The 22,325-nt window shown below is 50.6% G+C and overlaps 9 protein-coding genes across 9 annotated transcripts; 4 read left to right on the top strand and 5 right to left on the bottom strand.

The window, feature by feature from the left end:
- Window positions 1-232: 232 nt before the first annotated feature.
- On the top strand, window positions 233-1,456 carry HO173_013010 (uncharacterized protein; the record flags this gene model as incomplete). Its single annotated transcript, XM_037314839.1, has 1 exon — window positions 233-1,456. One exon carries the CDS (start codon window positions 233-235, stop codon window positions 1,454-1,456), a length of 1,224 nt encoding a protein of 407 aa, XP_037158268.1.
- Window positions 1,457-2,374: 918 nt separating this feature from the next.
- On the bottom strand, window positions 2,375-2,737 carry HO173_013011 (uncharacterized protein; the record flags this gene model as incomplete). Its single annotated transcript, XM_037314840.1, has 1 exon — window positions 2,375-2,737. The coding sequence occupies one exon, from the start codon at window positions 2,735-2,737 to the stop codon at window positions 2,375-2,377; it is 363 nt and encodes a 120-aa protein (XP_037158269.1).
- A 1,742-nt stretch (window positions 2,738-4,479) lies between these two features.
- Window positions 4,480-6,855, bottom strand: HO173_013012 (uncharacterized protein; the record flags this gene model as incomplete). Its single annotated transcript, XM_037314841.1, has 1 exon — window positions 4,480-6,855. One exon carries the CDS (start codon window positions 6,853-6,855, stop codon window positions 4,480-4,482), a length of 2,376 nt encoding a protein of 791 aa, XP_037158270.1.
- A 314-nt stretch (window positions 6,856-7,169) lies between these two features.
- On the bottom strand, window positions 7,170-7,349 carry HO173_013013 (uncharacterized protein; the record flags this gene model as incomplete). The annotated part of the gene is made up of 1 exon (XM_037314842.1): window positions 7,170-7,349. One exon carries the CDS (start codon window positions 7,347-7,349, stop codon window positions 7,170-7,172), a length of 180 nt encoding a protein of 59 aa, XP_037158271.1.
- Window positions 7,350-8,136: 787 nt separating this feature from the next.
- HO173_013014 (uncharacterized protein) lies at window positions 8,137-8,337 on the bottom strand (the record flags this gene model as incomplete). Its single annotated transcript, XM_037314843.1, has 1 exon — window positions 8,137-8,337. The coding sequence occupies one exon, from the start codon at window positions 8,335-8,337 to the stop codon at window positions 8,137-8,139; it is 201 nt and encodes a 66-aa protein (XP_037158272.1).
- A 1,667-nt stretch (window positions 8,338-10,004) lies between these two features.
- HO173_013015 (uncharacterized protein) lies at window positions 10,005-11,920 on the top strand (the record flags this gene model as incomplete). Its single annotated transcript, XM_037314844.1, has 4 exons — window positions 10,005-10,069; window positions 10,123-10,535; window positions 10,675-10,917; window positions 11,061-11,920. 4 exons carry the CDS (start codon window positions 10,005-10,007, stop codon window positions 11,918-11,920), a joined length of 1,581 nt encoding a protein of 526 aa, XP_037158273.1.
- An 882-nt stretch (window positions 11,921-12,802) lies between these two features.
- Window positions 12,803-15,290, bottom strand: HO173_013016 (uncharacterized protein; the record flags this gene model as incomplete). The annotated part of the gene is made up of 11 exons (XM_037314845.1): window positions 12,803-13,254; window positions 13,526-13,925; window positions 13,989-14,050; window positions 14,122-14,186; window positions 14,246-14,325; window positions 14,380-14,497; window positions 14,546-14,662; window positions 14,736-14,877; window positions 14,940-14,976; window positions 15,038-15,067; window positions 15,129-15,290. 11 exons carry the CDS (start codon window positions 15,288-15,290, stop codon window positions 12,803-12,805), a joined length of 1,665 nt encoding a protein of 554 aa, XP_037158274.1.
- Window positions 15,291-17,340: 2,050 nt separating this feature from the next.
- HO173_013017 (uncharacterized protein) lies at window positions 17,341-19,382 on the top strand (the record flags this gene model as incomplete). Its single annotated transcript, XM_037314846.1, has 5 exons — window positions 17,341-17,484; window positions 17,583-17,627; window positions 18,325-18,350; window positions 18,967-19,135; window positions 19,185-19,382. 5 exons carry the CDS (start codon window positions 17,341-17,343, stop codon window positions 19,380-19,382), a joined length of 582 nt encoding a protein of 193 aa, XP_037158275.1.
- An 849-nt stretch (window positions 19,383-20,231) lies between these two features.
- HO173_013018 (uncharacterized protein) lies at window positions 20,232-21,838 on the top strand (the record flags this gene model as incomplete). The annotated part of the gene is made up of 6 exons (XM_037314847.1): window positions 20,232-20,458; window positions 20,591-20,964; window positions 21,042-21,466; window positions 21,524-21,577; window positions 21,635-21,688; window positions 21,746-21,838. The coding sequence occupies 6 exons, from the start codon at window positions 20,232-20,234 to the stop codon at window positions 21,836-21,838; spliced, it is 1,227 nt and encodes a 408-aa protein (XP_037158276.1).
- Window positions 21,839-22,325: the final 487 nt, after the last annotated feature.

Raw genomic sequence — 22,325 nt, forward strand, 5'->3', positions numbered from 1 at the left:
AATGATACTAGAGCCTTTACGTATCAGAAGCAACTCTATGCAAGACCTTCCTCCGCGGAGCCGTAATCTAGGAGAGATCATAGCCGTCGAAAGGCACACCAAATAAGCCCATCTTGACCTGAAAACCTCCCGTATCCTGATCCTTTTTCCTTGGGAAGGTACCACCACAAGAGGTCCTCAGCCCTCGAGCCTAGTAATCTGCAGACCTGCGCTCGTTCAAACCCAGGCCTAAATGCTCTTTTACGAAGAATTAGGACGACATACCCCTCCCCCGCCTCCATACTCTCTGAGCAAACGGCGCACTACAAAGGTCAAACTAGAGAATGAAGCCTCGCAACCGCCGCCTCCTCCGCCGCCGCCGCCATATTTGAGTAGTACACCAAAACCTGATTGCACAATACCTTCTATTGACGAGCTTTGGAGGCAAGCGGTGGTATCGGATGGTCCATACTTAGCCCGTCAAGGCAATGCCATACCATTCCCGCTTGTCCCTCTGCAACGTTCTGCTACGCAGGTCTTTGACTCAGAGCAATGCTTCGGAGATTCTCAGCGGGACTTGAATTGCAATTGGACTTGCCCCGGAATACCAGCGCATCCAGTCGAGCCCAGATGGACACCAGTGGGCATTCTCGGCTACCCTGGACCACCATTGGGAGGAGCTATGGCACCTTTGCCTGAATATCCTCTAGAGAGCGGAGGCCATTCAGTGCCTCGGAGCTTTGTCTTCAGTCCACGTACCGGAATCGGACCCGATCATCAGAAGTGGACCTCTCAGTCACCAAGCACAGTATCCTTAGGCCACAATGTTGTTTGCCACGCTACTCAACCTCCAATCCACACCCTAGCCACGAGATCAATGATGGATCAGAAGCCACTGTATACGTTCAGGAAGCAGTCAAGCAGGGATATCGCATCGCTTGCCAACATCACCACGACTGATGTTACAGGATCCTTTGGGCCATCCGAAACTATGTACTCACTGTCTGCTTTGCCATCCCAGCAGGCTGTCGAGAAGCGCGCGAAACTGACCACGCGGCCTACACCACAAGAGTTCGACGCAGTTCGGAAGGTATCAGATGTCAAGAGTCCGCCAGACGCAAACCAGCGCAGCAGCAGTGATGGGGACGCAAGCGAAGGAGATGGCGAGTCGGCTCGCGTAGCCAAGGTAGTAAAAGGCCAGGATAATGCATTTCCAACTCGATTCAAACCTGACCCTCGACCCTCCAAGGATCGCACGACGTCTCAAAGACCAGACAGAGTTCACCATGTCTCGCAGTCCAGCCATAGAAGGCCGTCAGCATCTGCGAGGTTCGAGCCGTACAAGCGACGTCAATCGAAAGTGGCTGAAAAGATGAAGCAGAGACAAGGGGGCTCGGCTGAAAAGGGGTACGCCCAGTCGCTGCAGATGCAAAGTGGCCTTGACATGAATGAGGGCGAAGGAGAAGAGACGGAGTGAAGCGATTGAGATGATGCTAGTCGAGGTCAAATAGGGGTAGGGGTCTTATGCTTTGCCGTGGTTGCACTGGGAGCAGGAGAGCACAGCATGATCTGGCCAACGTGTTTCGTGAATGGTGAAAGTAATTCGTAGTCTGTTCAGTTCCATGTTTGGGATGGTCTTCGATGATATGGCTGTCTTTTTTCTGCGTTAATAGGACTGCGATATATTAATGCGCACCGATGCCGCAGCCTGCTACTATTGTTTTTGCCATTCGTACGGCTGCTCTTCCTTTGACAAGTATCCCAGTAGTGCCGAGAAATCCTGCGCAACTCATGGAAGCCAGCTAGCGAAATGCCAATCCTCGTCAGAATCCCTGAGTTACTCTCAAGGTCCTACAATGTGCACCTACAAGGACCATCGGTGCCCCCATCCTCTCTAGTGCGCAACTTTTCCGGCCCTGCACGCATATCCTTGTGCTGGTCCCACTCCTCCCGAGGAACTCATCCGCTTCCACGTTTCAAGTATCCCGCACATGATTGTTGTAGACATCCTTCTTCTGCAGGTCTCCGCCCGCCGGATGCAGAACTCAACTTTTGCTGGCCACAGTCTGTCCCAACCTGAAGCTGCTATTCTAGCGCTGCAGCATGATCCACTGCTTTTGACGGTAGAGGACAGTTCTCTAGGAGTTGAAGGACTTCGGCATAGGGTCGGCGAATGTCTTAGCGATCAGGTTCCGGAAGTGTCTGAGCCTTCGGTCAATGTCATAGATTCCTAAAAAGCTGGTCCCAAAGCTGCTGGACAGCTTCCGGGTTTCTTAGCGTAGCGTAGGTACCGAAAACATTTCCAGACCTGGCATACCGCGCCTGTAGCCATTAATCCAACACCACCAATTGCCTTACGGCACGCGCTTGGAGATCCTGGGAAGTCAACTCTGACCTAGTCTTTTGCAGGTTCCTGCAATTTCTCGTTTGGAAATTCAGGAACTGGCGCTGTTTGGGATATGCTTTTCTGTTGGAAGCTTTGAGGCAAGAAGCTTATTGCGGGACTGTGATAGGCCGGATTGCTGCATCCAAATCTCTGAGCTGTAGATACCTTTGCAATGTCCGAGGAAACGTGTTGCTGTTTGCGTCTAGGCACATGTACAATCCCCTCGTCGTCCACGACTTCGTCAAAGTCTTTGAGACCCTGAATGTTCCTGTTGCTCTGAATGCTATGATGGCTCGAGGTATGATCATCATCCTTCAGGAATCCATGAGCCCCGGACCAGTTCGAGATAACAGCTCGTGGAAGACCTGCCATGTCTCGGCGTACAAAGACCTCTGTTATTGAGCAGGCTCACTTATTCTGGCCCTGGCTTGCACAAACGAGTGCATGTAGTCTTTGAATCTTCAAGAATAGCCTTTCTCTCGAGAAGGACCGTGTGTTTCTCCTCTCTGGCCGTGTGCTTTCCTCCCTCGATCCCATTTTGCAGACAGAGCTTCCGCGTGACACCAATAGCTCAAAGCTGTTGCGCACCCACCGTTCACCTCTCTTTCGAATATTGTAATATGTCACCTTCAAGTAAGCAGGCGGTAGTGGCAGGCTTCAACGTGGCGAGGGTGTTGTTCCTTGGCTGTACTGCTCTGGTGTAGAAGGGATGAAGTTCTGCAGACAAATGTGTCAGCACGATCATTGTTCTCTCTTCAGGGCCGCCATCACGTCAAGGAATGCGCTCACGGGCTGTATTAAACTTCCCTTACGGGATTCTCCCGCTAGTCGTCAAGATTCAACAAAGTGCTCCAGCGCCTCCAGCGCATCCAGAACCATCCCGGTCCTCATTGTTATTAAGCATCAACTCTGTCGTCCTGGTCTCTTTCTGGCGCATGCACGTTTCTGAAGCTGCTGAAGGGGGGCACTTCTCATCCTTTGGAACGGAAGAATCATCATAAGCACAGAAAACAATAGGTGTGCCTTAAGAGTGGCCGGTGTGATGGTCAGAGAGGCTCGAGTATGGAGACAGTCTTGCTTTGGAGGTGAGCGCCGCTGGTGTGCATTGCTAAGGTGAGGGGTCGTTACCTTAGAACACGGCATTGCGGCGCCGCTAGTCCTCAATCCGGTAAAACTTCACTTTATGCTGTACTTTAAAGTACAGGCAGTCGGTAGCGGAAGAACGTATGGCCGATTGGCTATGACCATTGAATAGGTAACGACTGTCTTGACTACCAAGAAGAACAGAAGAGCTTGAAGGCGGCCGTGCTCCAACCTACTTACACAAATATGCCCGGGGATCGGGTCCCTGAGTGCACTTTTCGATCTGATTCAACACATGCCAACTTTTCATGGCGTATCAAGAAGATAGAAGATCGTTAAAATCTCTATTGGATTGTTAATCAAATTTCATTGAAATTTGGGTAGAGTTAGCACTACGTCTCAGTGAAGTAAGCCTCGGCTTCGAGTTGAATAGAATGGTCTCCATTTCCCTGTCGGTGTCATAGAGTCTGAGCTTCGCTTCACCTTCACGATCATTCTTGGGCAAATTTGCATTTTCATACCCAAAACTATGGATTTCTAACATTCTCATACCCCTCACCAAAATTCGGGGTATGAATTTGTGAGATGCTATTCCTCTGGGTTAGGGAAATATACTCGTAAGTTGCCATCAACTTGTAGATGTTGCTGTGCCTAAGTCTGTAGACCAATAGGAGTGTAATTAGGAGTGTATGTGAGGGCCCTATTATCTAATTGGGTAGAGCACAAGCAGGCTGAGAGGCCTAACATACATAATAAAAAGGATTGACTTAGAGATTACCAGGCTGCGGGCTTAGGGCAGGCTACAGGCTACCTACCTCAATCCGCTCCGAACCTCCACCCCAAAACCCTACCCCAAACCCCCCAAAACCTCGCCCGGAAACCCCGCCCATTTCCGACGCCAAAGCGTCCCATAAGGGAATTCTAGAGTCGCCATTGCGTTGACGTTGATAAGGGGCCGCAATTAGTTAGATCTCGAATAGGCAACATACAAACTCATACCCCTTTGGGATGTGAAAATGTAACTTGCCCGATCATTCTGTGAGGGTCTCCAGCGTGGACCTGAGTAACGGTAACATTTCGTCCACCAGGACTTTTTGCTTCTGCAATTTCTGTGCTTGGTGACGGAATTGATCGTAGATTGCTCGGCCCTCCTGAATTAGCTCATCGAGTTCAACTGGTGATGGTTGCTTGTCTTGCCGTTGAGCGAGTGCTGCAGCGATAGCTCGACAGTCTTCCTCGAATGACAGGCCTTGGTGCGTCTCTCCGCTAGAGGATGAGACAGGGACTAACGCTTGATCGTTATCGTCAACTGTTACTGGAATCTGCTGATCACGCTGACCCACGCTGAGCGAGTCAAAGGGCAGAGACATGGTCGAGATGCTGCCCGCAGTCTCATCTGAAATGCCATCGGTAGCGATCAGACCCTTCTCAGGACTCGATGGCTTAGGCAGTCGGCATCTCTTGCGTGGAGGTGCGTTACAGCCAAAGACAATTGCACCACCATCACGGGGCTTCACCGGACGATTAGGATTCTGGTCCACTATTTGCTGCAACCGATTGCACCCCTTTCGAGACTCATAATCGCATGGACCCCATGGATTGCTTCCAGATGGTCGCGACCAATAGCATTTGTCCGTCAACTTGCTGCCTTTGTCTCCTCCATTGCAATGACGTGCCAAGTCTTTCAAAGATTGCACAGAAGCCACTAGGTAATTCTCTCCCGAAGGCATTGGGTTCCACTTGCGACAAGTCTGTTCCGGCTGAGCTGGGCGAATTGGAGCAGCTATGTTCCTGCAGAACAGAAGCAACACATCAGGATGGTTGGCTATGGAAGTGACCCATCTGTCATTGGAGTTCTTGTGGACTGATAGTTCCTTCCTCGATGTGTTGTCTCTTCCGTCAATCATATCGGCCATGTCCCATCCGTAAAGCCTCGGCGACTGAACCCTAGACAACAGGTATGAGACTGAACTGGATGACTGTGATCGATCTTTTGTATCTCTGCAGGCTCTGAGTAAACGGACAGAATCCTTCACGATATCCATGAATTTCCAAGTCGATGTGCCACCGGTGCGCTCCAAATCAAGCGACTGGTGTTTTCTGATTGCGTTCATTGCAGCGCTACCCCCATCTTCAGCTATGGCTGCAGACGGTAACTTTTCGATTTCATTTCTTGCAAGGTCTTTCCTTTCGAGGAACCAAGACCGTGTTATGTGCAGCACCACACTGATCTCTGGCACTAGCCATGCAAGACTGGTGGCAACGTCATAAATCATCACCGCTGTCCCCCGAGACAAGTCCAGTACCTTGTCGAAGTTCTCCCGTTCTGCCATCCTGGCGACTGTGGTCTTGGTGAAGCCTATCTCGCCAGCAGCTCCGAATCCAAAAGCGCCCATACCGCCGGTTCCCATATTGACAGTGACCTTTTTTTGCCAGAACGCCCGGCTTGTCTCAATCAATGCGCCCGACACATCTTCTGAACGTTGCGGCTCAAACATCTTCGTCCCCAAGTGAATATTTGCAGAGTCGCAGAAGCCTATAAAGGACCGTGACATTCTAATTGAGTCGAGGCCGACATCCTTCCAATTCGCTACATAGGCGACAGAAGACAGTGCTTGAAGTATCCGCGGATCGTCTGGAACGTCACATGCTACTAAGTGCCATTGGATCGAGCCGAAGTCCACGGAAGCTTTCACTGGATACAGCAGGGTTGACCATCCCTTCATAATGGTGACGTCTTGGATATGGACAGGATATTGGATGCCCGCAAGAGGAATGATCGCATCTAAAGACATTTCAACTCCCACTTCACTGCCCCTTTGAGGAATCGGGAACCCGTGAGAGATGACGCCACCATGTAACAACGATGGCCAGCATGACGCATTACTTTCGGAGGCTTCCTTGAGTGGCAATGGTGACAACGAAAACCGGTCTGTGTCTTGATTGTCGATTTGAAAATGCGAGTACATTGTCTTATCTGAGTCTCGATCTTTTCTCGTTTGGAAGACGCCCATCATCCAGGCCAATTGCTGTGCTACTTGAACAGTTTGTCTTTTAGATCCTTGAACTTTGATCTGGGGACCTCTCGAGCGTCTCACTTCAACTCCGAAATCTCCGTCAAAGGAACTGAACGTTTCGTAGTAACAACCTATTTTGTCTTGTTTCATTGCCTTCTCTATGGCACTTAGAGTGACCATCCCCGTTTCTGGCCATATCTTCGCCACGTACTCTTTACTGGTTGCGGCCCATGAAGCATCAACCGAGCCAGTGAAAGTAATCATAGAGCCTAGCCTCTGCGATTTGTCCATTTCGTCCTGGAAGTACGTGTGGTCCCACGCAACATCGAAGAATGTCTCGCCCAGATCCACAAACTCTAAGGAATCCATAACAGACTCGATGTGCTGCATTGGGTTGTCGGCACTGAGACAATTGGAAAGATGCTGTCGAATGCGCTCGAAGACAGTCTTGGAAAGGATTTGATCCCTCACATCGTGCAAACGCAAGACTTATACAGGTCATTTGTGTCAAGCTTACAAGTCTAGTTCGAATCCGTGCCTACCTTGACCATTGTATGCTCTCTCAACACCATTTAGCTTTGAGTACAGCCATTCACTGAGAACTTCGTGGTTGTTTTCAAGATGGTGACTAATATCATGCTTTCTTCGGCCCTCGTGCGACGCTGCCTTCTTCCACTCCTGTCCACATTGCTCTAGTAATGGGCCTAGGATGGAGGAGAATGTTGCGTGATCGTATTGATGAGCAGCTTCTTGCAATCTGCTCCGAGAACGGGCATCGGAAAGCAGCCAAAAGCCAAGGCTGTCGATGGTAGAGTCGACCTCAAGTTGCGCCTTGTGCCAATCAATTGTCTGCCGAGGCGAGATTGGTCTTCGGGAAGGCGCATCGTGGAGATTAATAGCCTACAGAGTCTCAGCGAGTTGAGGAAAACCCATTGCCAGAGATAGGCTTTTGACGACACCTTTATAGAGCCTTACACCAAGTCTAGTTCACACAAGTGTAGTTATAAACTTCACACTCGTTAAACTTTGTACAAGGAAAGATGAAATCATGGCCTGGAAGGTGAAAAGGTTGACACATTGTTTTGTTGATAGCGGACCCCGAGGCGGAAAGTAGTAGCACGGGATCTACTCCTACTCTCGGAAGGCGGTCGACTATTTCTCTGGGCTAGATTTAACCAGGGCGGTACCGAGTTGGAAAATACCCCTATCTACATTCGGAAGGCGGCCCTAAGGAATGTCTAGGGAACCTTGGAACTATTCCTATTAGCGCAGGATCTATGAACTTTATAGGGCTGAGAAAATGCTCAGTTCCGAAGCAGATCTAAGCGCATTGTCCAGGCGGAGCGTTATCCGACCGTCTTGGCGTCCACGGCTCGGGATTCTACACAGCACAGTCCACCACTTCAAACTCCAGTCTACTGCCAAGGGCCCTTATAATACGCCTGCCCGTCGTTTTCTCTCCTATACCATCGCCTTTGCAGCCTTATCCGTATCGTCTCCACGGTCAGTCGTGCCGCGCAGACGATGCTGTGTCATGCCTAGCAACTCTTAGCTCTTACCCTGTTATGATCAAACCGTCGCGTTACCATTTCTACACACTCCGACGAGACCATGTGGACGTGTGGATACGATAAGCCGTATGAGGGTTGCTCGGACCGCCTGCAGATACATCTAGAGGCTAGATTGACCCAGAGGGAAGACATTTGAGTACGCCCAAGATTCTCGGCTCGGCGAACCACCCCTCATCCCATTGCTGACATTGTATAGTCGATCCTCACGATCCTCCCTTCCCGGCGCTTTGGCTTGTCTGATGTGGATGACAATTTTGTATGCGGCTCGAACGCCTTCCCCTCGGGCCATGCCCTTGGCCATTGCGAGACTACAAGTTCTTACCCTACCGTCACCCTGCCTCTCCTTGCTGCGCGACACAAAGAGAGTCACCGTACGCAAGCCAATCTATGAATAAAATCGGCTTGATCGTCGCCAATTGTCATCGCCCCCCTGCTTTTGGGCACAGATTGGTCATACTTCTCCTAGACACACACCGCTTTTCCACATATCGATAAATGGCAAAGTAGGGAAGACGAGGAAGATGGGCTACACAACGACGGATACGGGCAAGAAGGTTTTGATCCCAAGGTTATACTATCAAGAGTGTCGCCTGTCACATTGGCATGTCTGAGTGCGTTGGGCAACGCCTGTCACTTCAGTGTCGAGGTGAGGACAGAAAACCTACTACGAAACATTGGTGGAAACCTTAGACATGTACCGATCTCGTCGCCCGCTTGCCATGAGTCCCATGTTCTCAGCAAAGCAGTGCATCGTTTGCCGATTCATGGCCATTGCGGATCCAGTGGGCGTTTCATTCTCCTACGAGACACCGTTCAAACCTGCTATTGGAAGACTATCCGCGACTGATCGGCTTCCTTTATTCCATACGATCCTCAGGACGCACAAGAAAATTACCTGTACCTTATACACGCGCATCACCCTTATACCCGTCGTTCTTACGTGGCAGTGGGAGTCAGTCTACATCTGCACTGCTAGGCCATTCCTCGAACCGCGATTCATCCCAGTCCAAGTCTGATGTAATCCTTTGGATGCTCTGTCCATTTTTACGCATCGCATAAGCGTGTTTGCCTGTGGGTTTGCGATCTCTGGTGACACTATCCTGCAGAAGCCGAACGCGACGACCTCAGGACAGAAGACCGAGAGAAATCAATGCGCTGAGTTTCGACTCGACGGCGCGAGATGCACAACTAGTCATCGTCTTCCAAGCACTCACTGCCCTGGTGCCTGGTCGTTTGTGCCGTCAATGATTCCCACTCCCACTCATGTGTCTCTGTCATTGTCACATTTAGCGGACGCTTGAAATTACGTAGGTGCCTGCTGGGGAGCCGTCGATCGAGACGCAAGCCCAGCTAACTTCTGCCCTGCTTGATTGTTGACTGTCGGTTTCCGCGCGTTCTCGCCAAATCACCCCCTTTTTTTTGTGCTGCATCTCTTCGCCGGTGTATGTCCACTACTCGGCAAAGTGGAGAATTGCATGTTTCGGCATGGGAAGGTAGTTCGGGATATTCTTTATGTTCAGGCTAAAATGTAAACTCTCACTTTAGCCTGATTTTCTCCGCAAAGCCCAACCTTCCTAGATAGCGCAGGACGTTCATCACTTGCTACCCCGCACTTTCTCCCGACCAGTTGCCAATCATCATTGGTGTGGAGTAGTCGTTATCATGCATAATCATTCTACAGGGTCTACCGCTTTCGCTGTAAAAGGCTTAGGATTACCGTTGAGCGTGCCGAATGATGCGGATCGACGTGGGGCACGAAGATGAACATGAACAACATATGCCCTGGACATTGTTATGTGGGGTTATTGTTTATCGGACATACTTATTTGCCAAGCTCATTTCGTCTCTTCTCTTCCTATCTTTTCTTTTGTTATTTTTTCTTTTGGATTGTCTCTATCATCCGAAAAGCCTCGCACAGCTTGTGGCTTTCTGCTCAGCACTACTACTTATCTCTCACTCTTCTCCAACATGCATATGCCAAAAATATACAATGTCTACTTCCTGGCCATCATCGCCACGGTTGGCGGCATGCTGTAAGTTCCTCATGCTCTTCCCATTCCAATAAGGTCTGGCTCATACTTCCTAGCTTCGGTTTCGACATCTCCTCCATCTCCGCCATCATTGGAACGAAGCAATATGTGGCTTACTTCAACAATCCTTCCGGTACTACTCAAGGTGGCATTGGTGCTGCCCTTGCTGGCGGCTCAGTGATTGGTGCCATAATGGCAGGTCCCGTATCCAATCGCATCGGACGGCGTGACGCCATCGCTTTTGCCTGTTTTTGGTGGCTGCTCGGGACCGCTATACAAGCGGGCTGTAACGGTATTGGCATGCTGGTTGCCGGTCGCTTCATAAATGGTATCTGCGTTGGTATCACGTCTTCGCAGGTCCCAGTGTATCTGGTCGAGATCACGAAGAAAGAGAGGAGAGGCTCTATTGTTGTCATTCAACAGTGGGCCATTGAGTGGGGTATCTTTATAATGTATTTTGCTGGATACGGTATGCTGCTTCCTACTCATTGTACCTGCCTTGATGCTGCGATCTATGTTTTGGTTATGCTCTCGGGACGACTTCCGGCATCTGCTAGAAGCCTGGAGTTCCTTGAAGGATACTGTGCTGACTCAAGGATCTTCACTAGGCTGCTCATTCATCGCTGGGACGAACTCGTTCAGGACTGCTTGGGCTATTCAATTCATCCCATGTGTCTTTCTTCTAGCTGGTCTTCCGTTTCTACCGAGATCTCCACGCTGGCTTGCAAAGGTTGGACGCCTTGATGAGGCCATCGAGATCCTTGCCCGCATTCAAGCTGGCGGGAATGTGAATGATCCGCTTGTAGTGGCTGAGTGGGAAGAAATCACCACCATCCTAGCGGCTGAGCGAGGTAAGGATCCATCAGATTCATTGTCTACGACTTCCATGTCCCGCCGTCTGTTATGACATCCCTGCGGGAACCTGACTCCTTAACGCTGGGTTTATACCAATATTGTCTTAATAGTTTATATACTAACTCAAGCTTTCTCACAGCTGGTCAACAAGGCTGGCGCCGATTCTTCAAAAACGGCATGTGGAAGCGTACCTTTGCAGGAATGTCTGTGCAAGCCTGGCAACAACTTTCCGGTGCAAACGTTATGACCTACTATGTAGTTTATATCTTCGACATGGCCGGCCTAACGGGAAACATCGGACTCATCTCCTCCGGGATCCAATACGCCGTCTTCATCCTCGGGACAGCGGCCACATTCTTCTTCATCGATGTGACCGGCCGTAGGCCCCTCCTTATTTACGGGGCCGTTGGTATGGGTATCTGTATGTTTGTGGTTGGTGGTGTACTGGGCTCTTATGGCACCCCGCTTCCGAACGGTCTCAGTGGGAATCTCAGCGTCAAGGTCCAGGTGACTGGCCCACCTGCAAACACCGTCATCGCTTTCTGCTATCTACTGGTGCTTACGTATTCCATTACCTTGGCGCCTATCGCCTGGGTCTACGCCGCCGAAGTATGGTCCCTCGAAACCCGTGCCACAGGCATGGCCCTCGCCTCCATTGCCAATTGGCTCTTCAACTTCGCCATCGGCTTCTTCATCCCGCCCGCCTTTGAGAACATCTCTTGGAAACTCTTCATCATATTCGGCGTACTGTGCTTTGGCGCCGCGGTGCAGGCGTTCTTCACCTATCCGGAGACGGCGGGCAAGACGATTGAGGAGATCGAGATGTTGTTCAGCAAAGGGGCGATCAAGCCGTGGAAGACAAAGCCAGGGAACAGTCTGTTGGACGCGAAGATTGAGGCGGTCAAGGCGCAGCACAAGGGTATCGGGGATGTGGCCGGTGAGAAGACTGGGGTGACGCAACAGGAGTTTACGCAGGAGGTGCGGGATAAGATTGCTTGAAGGAGCATCGTGCTGTGGCGGAATCGCTGTGAGTAACGGAGAGAAAGACAATGCAATGTGAATTAAACTGAACGATGCTGGATGATCAACAGCCAGCAATGTGGTCTGTTACGTAGTGAGGGCATAACCATACTTATACCATCACATCTATCACAATCGAGCGGTGCCTAACATCCGTCAATTACAACATTCGTTGAGATGGATTCCCTCGCTGAGAGCTCCCAGCTCAGCTCGCGTCGCGGTCCCGGCGGGATGACCGAACGCTCCCATTGCACACCTGGGCGGTGCAATCGGTGGGTAAGTGCGTGAATTACTGAGCAAGCGGACGGTTCCCGCCCGACCCACCCGTCACCACTATAGCCACCGATCCCGTACCCCGGAATTCAATAAGAGAGGTCACCATATGAATTTTTCCAGATATATACAACCGAGATGGGCGGTCGGTTGGAGATTTAACCATTGCAGTTAGGATCGCCCAGTCGATAATCGTGAGCGCGGTCTTCTGCTTCTGTTTTATGAGCTGTCGTGTCAATAGCAGGCTCGCGACCCCGAACGTCCACGTGAGCGCGCTTATTGCCGTTAATAAGACCGGTTGAGATTGTTCTGTTCGGTTGGAAATCTTCGCTATCTTGACTATTCGCGATGGATGGGGAGCTTCTCGGTATCGCCATAAGCGTTTGGATCATGGGGGATTCTGGGTAGGATGGGTGGGTAGGAGAGCGGGTAGGAGAGCGGTGGAGGTTCGTGCATGGGAAATATTCGAACATCGCGGAGAGAGAATCGCGAGGATTGGGATTCGGGCGTCGCGTTGTGACTTTGGGTTTAGTTCACTTACTTGTTGTTATGCCTGTACGACATGCCGCAGGATGGCGCACTACCTCCTCAACGGCATTTCCATGTGTTGAATTTCTTGTGGCTGGAAGGGTTGAAGCATCTCGGTTCGTGGCAGGCGAGGCGGGCCGATCGAGCAATGTGCGTCTGAGGGCTTCGTTTCCTAATTGGCTGTTTGGGTTTCCCTGTTGGGCCTTCCGTCTCGATCGGCTTTGGTTCGTGCATTGTGCCTGTGCGGGAGAAATAGTGGGGAGGACAGCCAGTCGTTGTGTAGTGGCGTTGTGTCACTGTCTTTAGAAGTTTCCGCGGCGATTTGGAAGGAAAGAACGTGTCTTTGCGTCTGGAATTCGACTTCCCAGGCCGTTCGGTGGCTTTTGAGGCGCGGCGGTCACAGTGCTTCGAATCGACATCCGAGCTCTGGGTCACGGCGAATCGCTGTTGCTGGCGGATTAGTCGTGGAGACCTGAGATTATGGATTTTGGTTGCATCAGCTAGCTGTCCAACTGTTTAAAATTTCAGAGTGCCCAGCTATTGACATGAAATCTGGCCCCCTCACTTCCCTAGACTACGTTGGTACTTTTCGTCATCATGTCGCATGTCTACCCGCCCTAACCCTCACCGTGTGCCTGCACAGCCGGCCCTTGGGCATATTGCGTCTCGGAACCCAAACGCCTTTACCTCATACAATCCTGTGTGAGCCCGAACGCCGTTCCTTGATCACCCACGCAGCAGCTTGTCGTCAGTACAACCGGTCGTTATAGTCCAACCTCTTACTGCTCGAAAGGAAAATCTCCGTCTTGACCCGTATGACTCCCCGCGGCGGTTCCACGTCGCTCATCCGCTCCATTTCAACGCCGTCGCCGTCGCCCTGTTGTCCTCGTCCCCCGTACACGGTGATGTTGTGCCCGTCGATTTCGTGGTCGTATACCCGGGGCCCCTTTGGATCCCGCCACGGCAGCCTTTGCGTCTTGGGGGCGTTGCCGTCGTGTTCTTCTTTGAGTCGGGCGAAGGTGGTCGAGTCGCGGTTCTTGCGGTTGGATTGGTTGCTCTTGAGGACGGAGGAGGTGGTGGTGGTGGTGGTGCTTTGGAAGGTTTGAGAGGCGGTGGCGGCGAAGGAGCGGTAGGCGTTGTTGTCGAGGAGAAGGGTGAGTAGGGGGCGGAGCGATGGGAGGCACTATGAAGGGTTCCGAGTCAGCGGCGCTTGAAATTGGAGATGGGGGATAACAGTAATACTTACGGCCCCGAGAATCCCGGCTATGGGCTCCACAGCAGACCAGATTGAGACCCCGACAAAGTTCCCTGGAGATGGGGCGTCAGCTGAAAAGCAAGGGATTTTGTAAGAAGAAAGATCCTGGGCACGAGAGACTTACATGTGACGTCAACTGGGTCAACTCTTGTGAAGCTGATGATTCGAACAATACTGACGATGCAGACACTGTCATTTCGATGAGCGGAAGATTTTGATAGGGGCGCAAAGTGGTTATCTGGACTTACAACCCTGCTGTAAGGAAGATACCGGTTAAGATACTTTTTTGCCGTGTTGAAGTCCGCAGACGCCACAGCAGAGGTACGGGCTTGATGAGAGGTCAGAAATTGACTGACTATCATAAAGACTGGACCGATTTTACCAAGCAAACGATCATAAAGTCCAGTAGGGTATTGACGGACCCTGTTACGATCAAGTTGTTGATGGGGTTTATGCAATAGCCAGGTAACTCAGATTCCCAGAACTTCCGAATCGGATGGCTGAAATGTCAGTCGGTCCTGGGGGAAACCCGGATTAGGGCTACGTACCATTGGAAGATGATGAGTGTGGAGACCACCGTGGTATACATAACAACGACGGTGATCATGACGATCAGGATGAGCTTCAGCTCTGCAATTGGAAATATGCGTCGATAAAATGCCAGTCTAAGAGAAGTAGGAGGTCGGTCAGCAAACCCGAAATTTAGTAGTGGGACTTGATGTTTAGAGAGTGACCTACATGGTAAGCTTGGTTGCACCGGTGGCCAAGGTAAAGAAGAGCTCGAAGAAATAGAGTGTGTGAAAATAGCCTGTGGCAGCCTCCATGGCACCCGCTTTGCCAAAGACGTAGATGTGCTTGCCGAAACCAACATGTTTGACAGCTAGATTCATCGTCAATCACATTCCCCTGTATGCTTGCTCGGAATTGGAGAATCCAACTTACCGACAATACTACAGATGCACGAGGCGATGGCAAGAAGCTGTCCGCCGAAATTTAGATGGCAATGTGGGTGAGTAAGGAGAGTAGAGTCGGCAGCGTACCAATGCTACTATTATCAGCACATCGTCCCACTATCATGCAACCGATCTGTCAGTGGATCTTCCTTTCGCTTCGGAACATGATGGTGCTCACCCAGAAGCCAGCACGAGCCAGATGCCTCGAGGTCAGACGTAAGATAACGAAGGTGGAGGCAAGAGCGATGAGCGCGATCATGGTACCCAATACCTTGCCGCCTTGGTCGTCATACAAATTGAGTCCCGGCGGCGGGCCAGGCATGCTGGATGGCCCCGACATGGTTTGGTTTGATGAAGATGCTGGGGTTAGATGGTAATTGCAAGGTCGGACATGTTGTTGTTGTCGTTGTTGTCCGAGATGAAGTGCGTCAGACAATGACAATGGTCAGGATGCAGAAGGGAGTGAGGGCAGGAAATGGTGGGTTTAATCAAAATGATAATGGCGTAAGTCAGAGGTTCCAAGACCAAGCTCGATCTTGGGCGGAAAAGGTAGATACGGAGTAGAATCAAACTGTATCTGACATGAGAAGTCACTTATGTATTCATGTATCAGAAATTAGAGATAGGGAATCAAATAGACTCTCAAGCCAAGGTACTGGTGGAAGTTAAATGCATTGCCCCGCGAACTATCTGCCCGTCATTGTTATACAGTTCCTAAGGTATATAATACTGTAATGATGTAATTAGTTTGAGGTGCAGGGAGGAAAGCGGAAGGATAAGAAGGGAGGATCTTGCAGGGTTTCAAAAGACAAGCCATGGCGCGGTCTTTCAACATCCAGACGCAGGAGACCGTAATCATGTTTCAACATGGACAATTGATGATGATGATGATGCTGATTTGTTCAAATTGTACGGCCATTAGACATTTCATTCCTTTAAATTCCAAAGGATGCTGCCATGCTGCAGGAGTTCCAGTCGTGCAGGTTTCAAATGGCGCTTTCAAACATCATGTCGGGACTCGAAACTCAAGCCACGCCGCTTTCTCCCCTTTTGTCTTCTTCTCCTTTTCTGCGCCCTAGCTAGTCTAGCCTTATCACACATAGCCGTGACCCAGCCATGGGCAAGATTTGACGATGGAACGCCATTTGATTGGAGGAGAGGGGAATCCAGGAGAAGATCCCGCCTCTTTTTTACTTTCAGTGGCGTGACTGTGCCCCGCTGATCTGCGACAAAGGCACGTGCGCCATATGTGAGGTGCATCTTAGCGATCAGGCTACCGGATGTCGAAAACCAAGTCTGAATCTTAATATCTTAGGGTTAGGGTTAGCAAGAAATATGTATTCAAGGCAGAGCAGTTTCAAAGTTGACGGATGGTATGCGTACTCTGTGCATGTAAGGTACTAAAGATGGAAGAGCCACCAATCAAACGCTCAGAATCGCCAAAAGCCTTGGCATTCTGGTCCCTGGCCATCCCACGTCGAATGTAATAGTTCAGACACAGCGAAGATCAGCTTTTCGCTGCAACTAATGCTCTAATCTAATCATCGTCCCCCACTCATACCCTTGTCTCCTCAAATTGCATCTCTTCTCCTTCTTCACTCGGAGAACTTGAAGAAGAAATGAAAAAAGAGGTCTTGCCAGATGGTCCTGAAGTCAGATCTTCCTAGTCACGCAGGATCTGGGTGTTCCAGTCATCGACTCAGCCAAGGAAGCTTAAAAGAGAAAGCATGCAATCGGGGAGGTTGCTGCCAAACTACATGTGACACAAGCGAAGTTTGAGGTCGGAAGGTATCTGCATTGCCAGCCGTTGGCCTTGATGATGGCTTGTGTACAAGATCAGCAAACCGGAGAGAATGCTGACAATAGGGAAAGCAGGCGCTGTCGAATAGAGAAAGTTTAATTAGCGGCTCTGAGCAGGAGGATAAGACTGCTCGTAGCCAAAAAGCTGGGGACCCAACAGCCTGAAGACGATGAGCAATTTTGTCCCTGGGATTTTCCTGTCACATGTACACTTCCATCTCGGTTGTCAATCTTTTAATCATTCATTCTTGTGCGATAAGTGCAGTAGCTTTCTATCCCATGCGATTTCTTCGTCGCAAACAAGGACTCTCCCGAAGAGAGAGCCGCCGGCGAAACGATCAAAGGTAGGTCTGAAAGGAGAACTGATCAAGAAAGAAGCTGTGATACGAGCAAAACTTATACACATAGAGGAGTGGGAATGATGTCCATGAGTACTCCAATCTTTCAACCTCCCACGAATACCGCTTCCGCAGACAAATGTCCATTTCACACCACCCCGTAATTTCCCAACAAACTCAAAGTCCACACACATACCGTACCATCAGATCCTTAGATCCTCAATCCAGTCACTTCTCCACCAGGTCAGCACCATGGCACCCGCGCCTCCAAAATGTGAAAAGGCCGTCACCAGGTACGACGACAAAATCCCCCCAAAGCCCGCCGTCAAGTACGAACCCCCCTCCACCCCCAACCTCAAACCCAAAGGCAAGGCCGCTCGCAAATCTAAGACCACGGTAGGCCTCGAGTCCCGGCCGAAACTCGGCTGCGTTACGCCCGAGCTCATCAAGGCGCTGAACCGTATGGCCCGTGGCTTTACGCTGATTTCTGACAGGAAGGTTATCGAAGAGTTTTTCCGCTATCATCGGTACCAGTTGAGGTAGGATCTTGGGTTTGAGGCTATGGGATTATGAGCCTGGATTTATTGGTGATAGGGCGGGTATTTTTAGTTGTGATTGGTATTGAAATGCTCTTGCTTCAATACTTCGCAGCAGAGTATGCCATGGTATCAGAAGTTCATACTGTTGTTGGCGGACAAGTTGTGATCCAAGTTTTCTTTAAGATTTTTCCTCTCGCTCTCGTATAGCACTCAGAAGGTTTACTTGAGTGAGTGTTAGGGTTTGTGGATGAAAATTGTTTACCTCCTTAACGAAATGGGATCAATAAGTCCTCTGGGGTCCTGACCCGTCCGCGCCAGCAAGACCGGGTATACAGCGCGCATAGCCTGATCGCCATCACCAGCAAAGAGCTAGGTAGGAGATGACTGTGATTGAGGCTACTTTGACGAGGAGCACTGGTTGGTCGATCCTCACTGAGTTCAATTAGTCGGCTACCTGCAAGCAGCCTTGTGTCTCGTAGATTCGTGTGGTCGCGATGAGATGCGTGCGAGTGTTCACCGGTGGTCGGGCGCTGCGTCATACGACGGGGGTGGTGGTGAGGACTACTTGTTTTGGAATTGGCCTCTGACATGGCCACGGACTCTGCGGACTCGATGGAATGCGACAGCAGCAATAAGGTTGAGTAGGTGAGTGGGGCGGACCAGTTGTGGTTCTGTGTAGGATTGTTCTAGAACCCAGCCCGTCGACCGGAAGTCGGACCCTCCGTGAGCTGGACGGCGCAAGTGAAAGAGACGCGGCAATCAGATTACTAACACATACAATCTCATGGTGCTTACTTGCATGCAAGTAATGTCACATAGTCGCATAGATTGGTGGCTATGAAACGGAAGGATCGATTGGTACTAACTCTGTGCTTACGGACGTCGGCATCTCTACTTGTCAAATGCCTCATGTGTTATCCGTACATCCCTAAACGCCGAAATGCATGAACTCGGCCTTCATATGCATCTTCAAGGTTGTCTGACTACCTTGTCATCAGTTGCAACACGCCACAGGGACCCATTTTCGGGATGCTGGTAGGTCCCGGCGACAAATCGTGCACCTTCGTAAGCACAAGGCTGGCGATTCTCGGCACGCCCTCAGCAGCGGTGTACTGCTTACCAACGCGCTGCAGCCAGTCATAGGATAGGGAAAAGCGGAGATTGCAGACCGCCCTTCCAAAAATACGAGACATCAACGCGCTTCCTCTGAATATATGTACAACATGCCAGAAAAGTCGACATGAGACTCCACCTATAAATCGAACAGTCACATCAAACAGAAATTACGAACCACAGCCGAGAAAAAGTGTCTCAGGAGTAATACTGACGACGAGAGCAGAGCCGATAATGACGGTCGCGTCCAGGTCGCCTCTGAAGAACTCAACAATGTTGTAGACACATCGAAGTGGTTCAGGGAAACGGTCGAGATCCCACCTCAGGCGCAAGCTCTATTAGAGCAGTACTCCGGTCTTGTACCTGACCAAGTGATCCCGCACGTTACCGACCTGGTAATTGGCGCTAAGCATAGTCATACCCAGACCTATCAATCTTGCTCAGACCCATCTTGCCGGCGCTCTGAAGGGAGGAGAGCGACGTGGCCTATCCAGTGATACGGCCTTCTTTCTACACGGCCTTGAAAGTTTCGACAAGTTCTGGCAAGACGTTGGAGCTGCCTCTGGGAGCAGATTGAGGGTAAATGCGAGAGCTGAGAAGGCAACGGAAGCGACATTGAGCCCTGCCTTGGAGTACGCCTGACGATAAGATGCTTGTCTTTACAGCCAGAAGAGAATAGCGCGCTAGTAAATGGCGGAATAGCAGGCAACGGAATTCTTGCAGCAACCTCTCCACGGGTGGCTAGGTTTTATAGTAGATACATTGAAACCACGGACACTGAGCTCAAACAATCATAACGTGCGCGGAGCAAGAAATACTTGAGCTGAAAAGTGTAAGAGGACTAGACCAGGTATTCCGCATGATTTCACAGTATTGTTAAAGATCAAAGACCAGGAATCGGTACCTCTGGCGAGAACCTGACAGGAATCGTCCTTTCTACCAAGTATGCAGAGCCAATGGTTGGGGCATATGGTCATACGCATGATAGGAACCTGTTCTTTCCCAGTTTCTCTCCTGGAGCGTTTGATCATGACTCAGTCAAAACAGTATTCGAGTGTCTTATAGGGGCACGATACCCGAGACTACAAGGAGATGTCATTGGATCCAGTGGGAGGGGGTGACATATTCTGTCCACCAAACAGCAATGTCTATGCCTAAGTCGAAGTTCATAGCGAAAGAGGATATAAGGTAGAGTTCTAAATTTAGCGACGGGGCAGTGTTAAGGCTGCTGCCGAATGGGAAGTGGTAGAAGTCCGGGGCCCGTAGAAGTCTAACTACTTTAGTGCTGATTCCTAGTGCTTAGTCAGTCCACGTTTCACTAGGGTACCTCAGCTGGCTTCAACTGCTTCATTCCACTACAGCCTTCACATCCTTCCTGTTTCATAAGTGTCAGTCACTTTCCTTCTTTCCTTCTTTCCTTCTTTCTTTCTTCCTTTCTGATCCTTCCTCACCTTTCCACCTCTCTTTCATTACTTCCTCCTTCATCAAAATATGGACTACCTCAATCAAGCTGCCCAGGCATATGCCCATCAGCAAAGACCAGGCTCTCAGGCCTCGGGTCCCCCTCACCAAGGCCAGCCCCAAGGCCAGGGTTATTACCCACCCCACCAACCTTCTCCACAACCTCATCGCTCCCCTGCTCCACCACAGAATGCTAACAATGGCCTCCCGCCGGGCTGGATCGAAGAGTGGGACGCGCCAGATAACCGCTACTTCTAGTACGTACTCACAATCCCCTCTCTCGATACTCAAATGGAGTCTTGAAACATTGGGTTGGAGGCACTTGCTCTTCAGACATGAGCCAAGACTCAACATTCTCTCTTCATCATGAGATGCTGACTTCGAATCAGCATCAATCAGCGTACAGGCGAACGTACCTTCAACCGTCCCCCTGCCCCTCTTCAAGGCCCCCCTCCTTCCGGCCCCAATCATAACCTTCCTCCTGGCTGGATAGCAGAATGGGACGCCCCCGATCGCCGCTGGTTTTTCATCAACCAAAGGACCGGTGAACGCAGCTGGGACCCCCCTCGTGGACCTCCAGCCCCCGTACAGTACACCGCGGTGCATTCAGCTGGGCCGGGACCCATGGGCTCTACATATCAGCAGTCGGAAGTGATTACGCAGGCTCCACAGCAGAAAAACCATAACTTGGCATACGGGGCTGGGGGAGCAGTAGCTGGTTTGGCTGCAGGAGCATTGTTGATGCACGAAGGCCACAAAGTTGGTATGTTCAATACGGCTCTTGCCTATCCCTGTGTTCGCCTCCGAGACACCATGACTAACACTTTTGTCTCATGATAGAGGAGCACTGGGAGGGAGACAAGCATAAGTTCGAAGACGACTTCGAAGGCCGCCGCAATTATGGAGACGAGGAGCGTCGTGGAGCTGGTGGAGGTGGGTATGGCGGCCGTGGTGGGGATACAATCATTGAGAATCAGACTTTCATCGACGATAACGATCGCTATGGTGGTGGATACCGCCGTGGAGACGACACCGTAATCGAGAACGAGACTATCGTCAACGAAGACAACTACGATGATCGTCGCGGCAATGACACCATCATTCAGAACGAGACTATCGTCGATGATGACCGCTACGGAGGCGGCCAAGATTACAATGGAACAACCGTGGGTCGAGATGATGGATACGGCGACGACGGCTACCGCAGGGACGAATACAGAGATGATGGCTTTGTGGACGATGCCGCTCGATGGACCGGGGATAAGGTATGCTGCCACTTGTGCACGTCGCCTATCAAGTATCTGCTGATGATTTCCATTTAGGTACAAGAAGTTGAAGATATTCCGGATGACGCCGCTCGATGGACTGGGGATAAGGTGCGCTTGCACTTAGGCACGTCGCTTATCAAGTATCTGCTGATGATTTCCATTTAGGTACAAGAAGTTGAAGATATTCCGGATGACGCCGCTCGATGGACTGGGGACAAGGTGCGCTTGCGCTTAGGCATTTGACTTGCCAAATATTCGCTGATGATTTCTGTTTAGGTACAAGAAGTTGAAGACATTCCTCAAGACATCGAGGGCGCTTTTGATGAAGGCCGTGATGACCGTGAGAGCTACGACGACGACCGCTACTGAGCGACAGCTACAGTTCGCGCTGATCACGACCATTCACCTACCATGCTCTTTTTTTAAGCGGGATAAAAGCTAGTTACAATGTGGTTGCTGCCATTGATATGCCGGAACCCCTAGTATGCTCTTCCTGCTAGAAGATATGAAGCTCGGTTTGATTGACCTTCACACGGTTTCTTTTACTACCGGAAGATGATGAATGACTTGAACGAATCGCCCCCTTTTCTCCGAGGCCGCCATGCCGGCATTTCGCTGAATTCGTCCCTTCAGCCCACTTTGAGGTAAATCCACAAATCGGCAGGTGGATCCACCTGTCGAGAATATGAATTTGCATGTGAGATACCCCTCGACGGGAGCACGCGAGCTCCTCCCATCGTAAGCGTATCGCACAGTCAAGGCTGTATTGCAATAATTGTGTCGAAGCTGACGGCGTACCTGAAAAAAGCAAACGGAGGTAAATGATCTAGTAAGACCAGAATGTTGCGGTAGTTCC

This window comes from Letharia columbiana (assembly GCF_014066305.1).
Source record: "Letharia columbiana isolate WasteWater2 chromosome Unknown xfSc0000013_s0, whole genome shotgun sequence".
NCBI classification, from domain to species: domain Eukaryota; kingdom Fungi; phylum Ascomycota; class Lecanoromycetes; order Lecanorales; family Parmeliaceae; genus Letharia; species Letharia columbiana.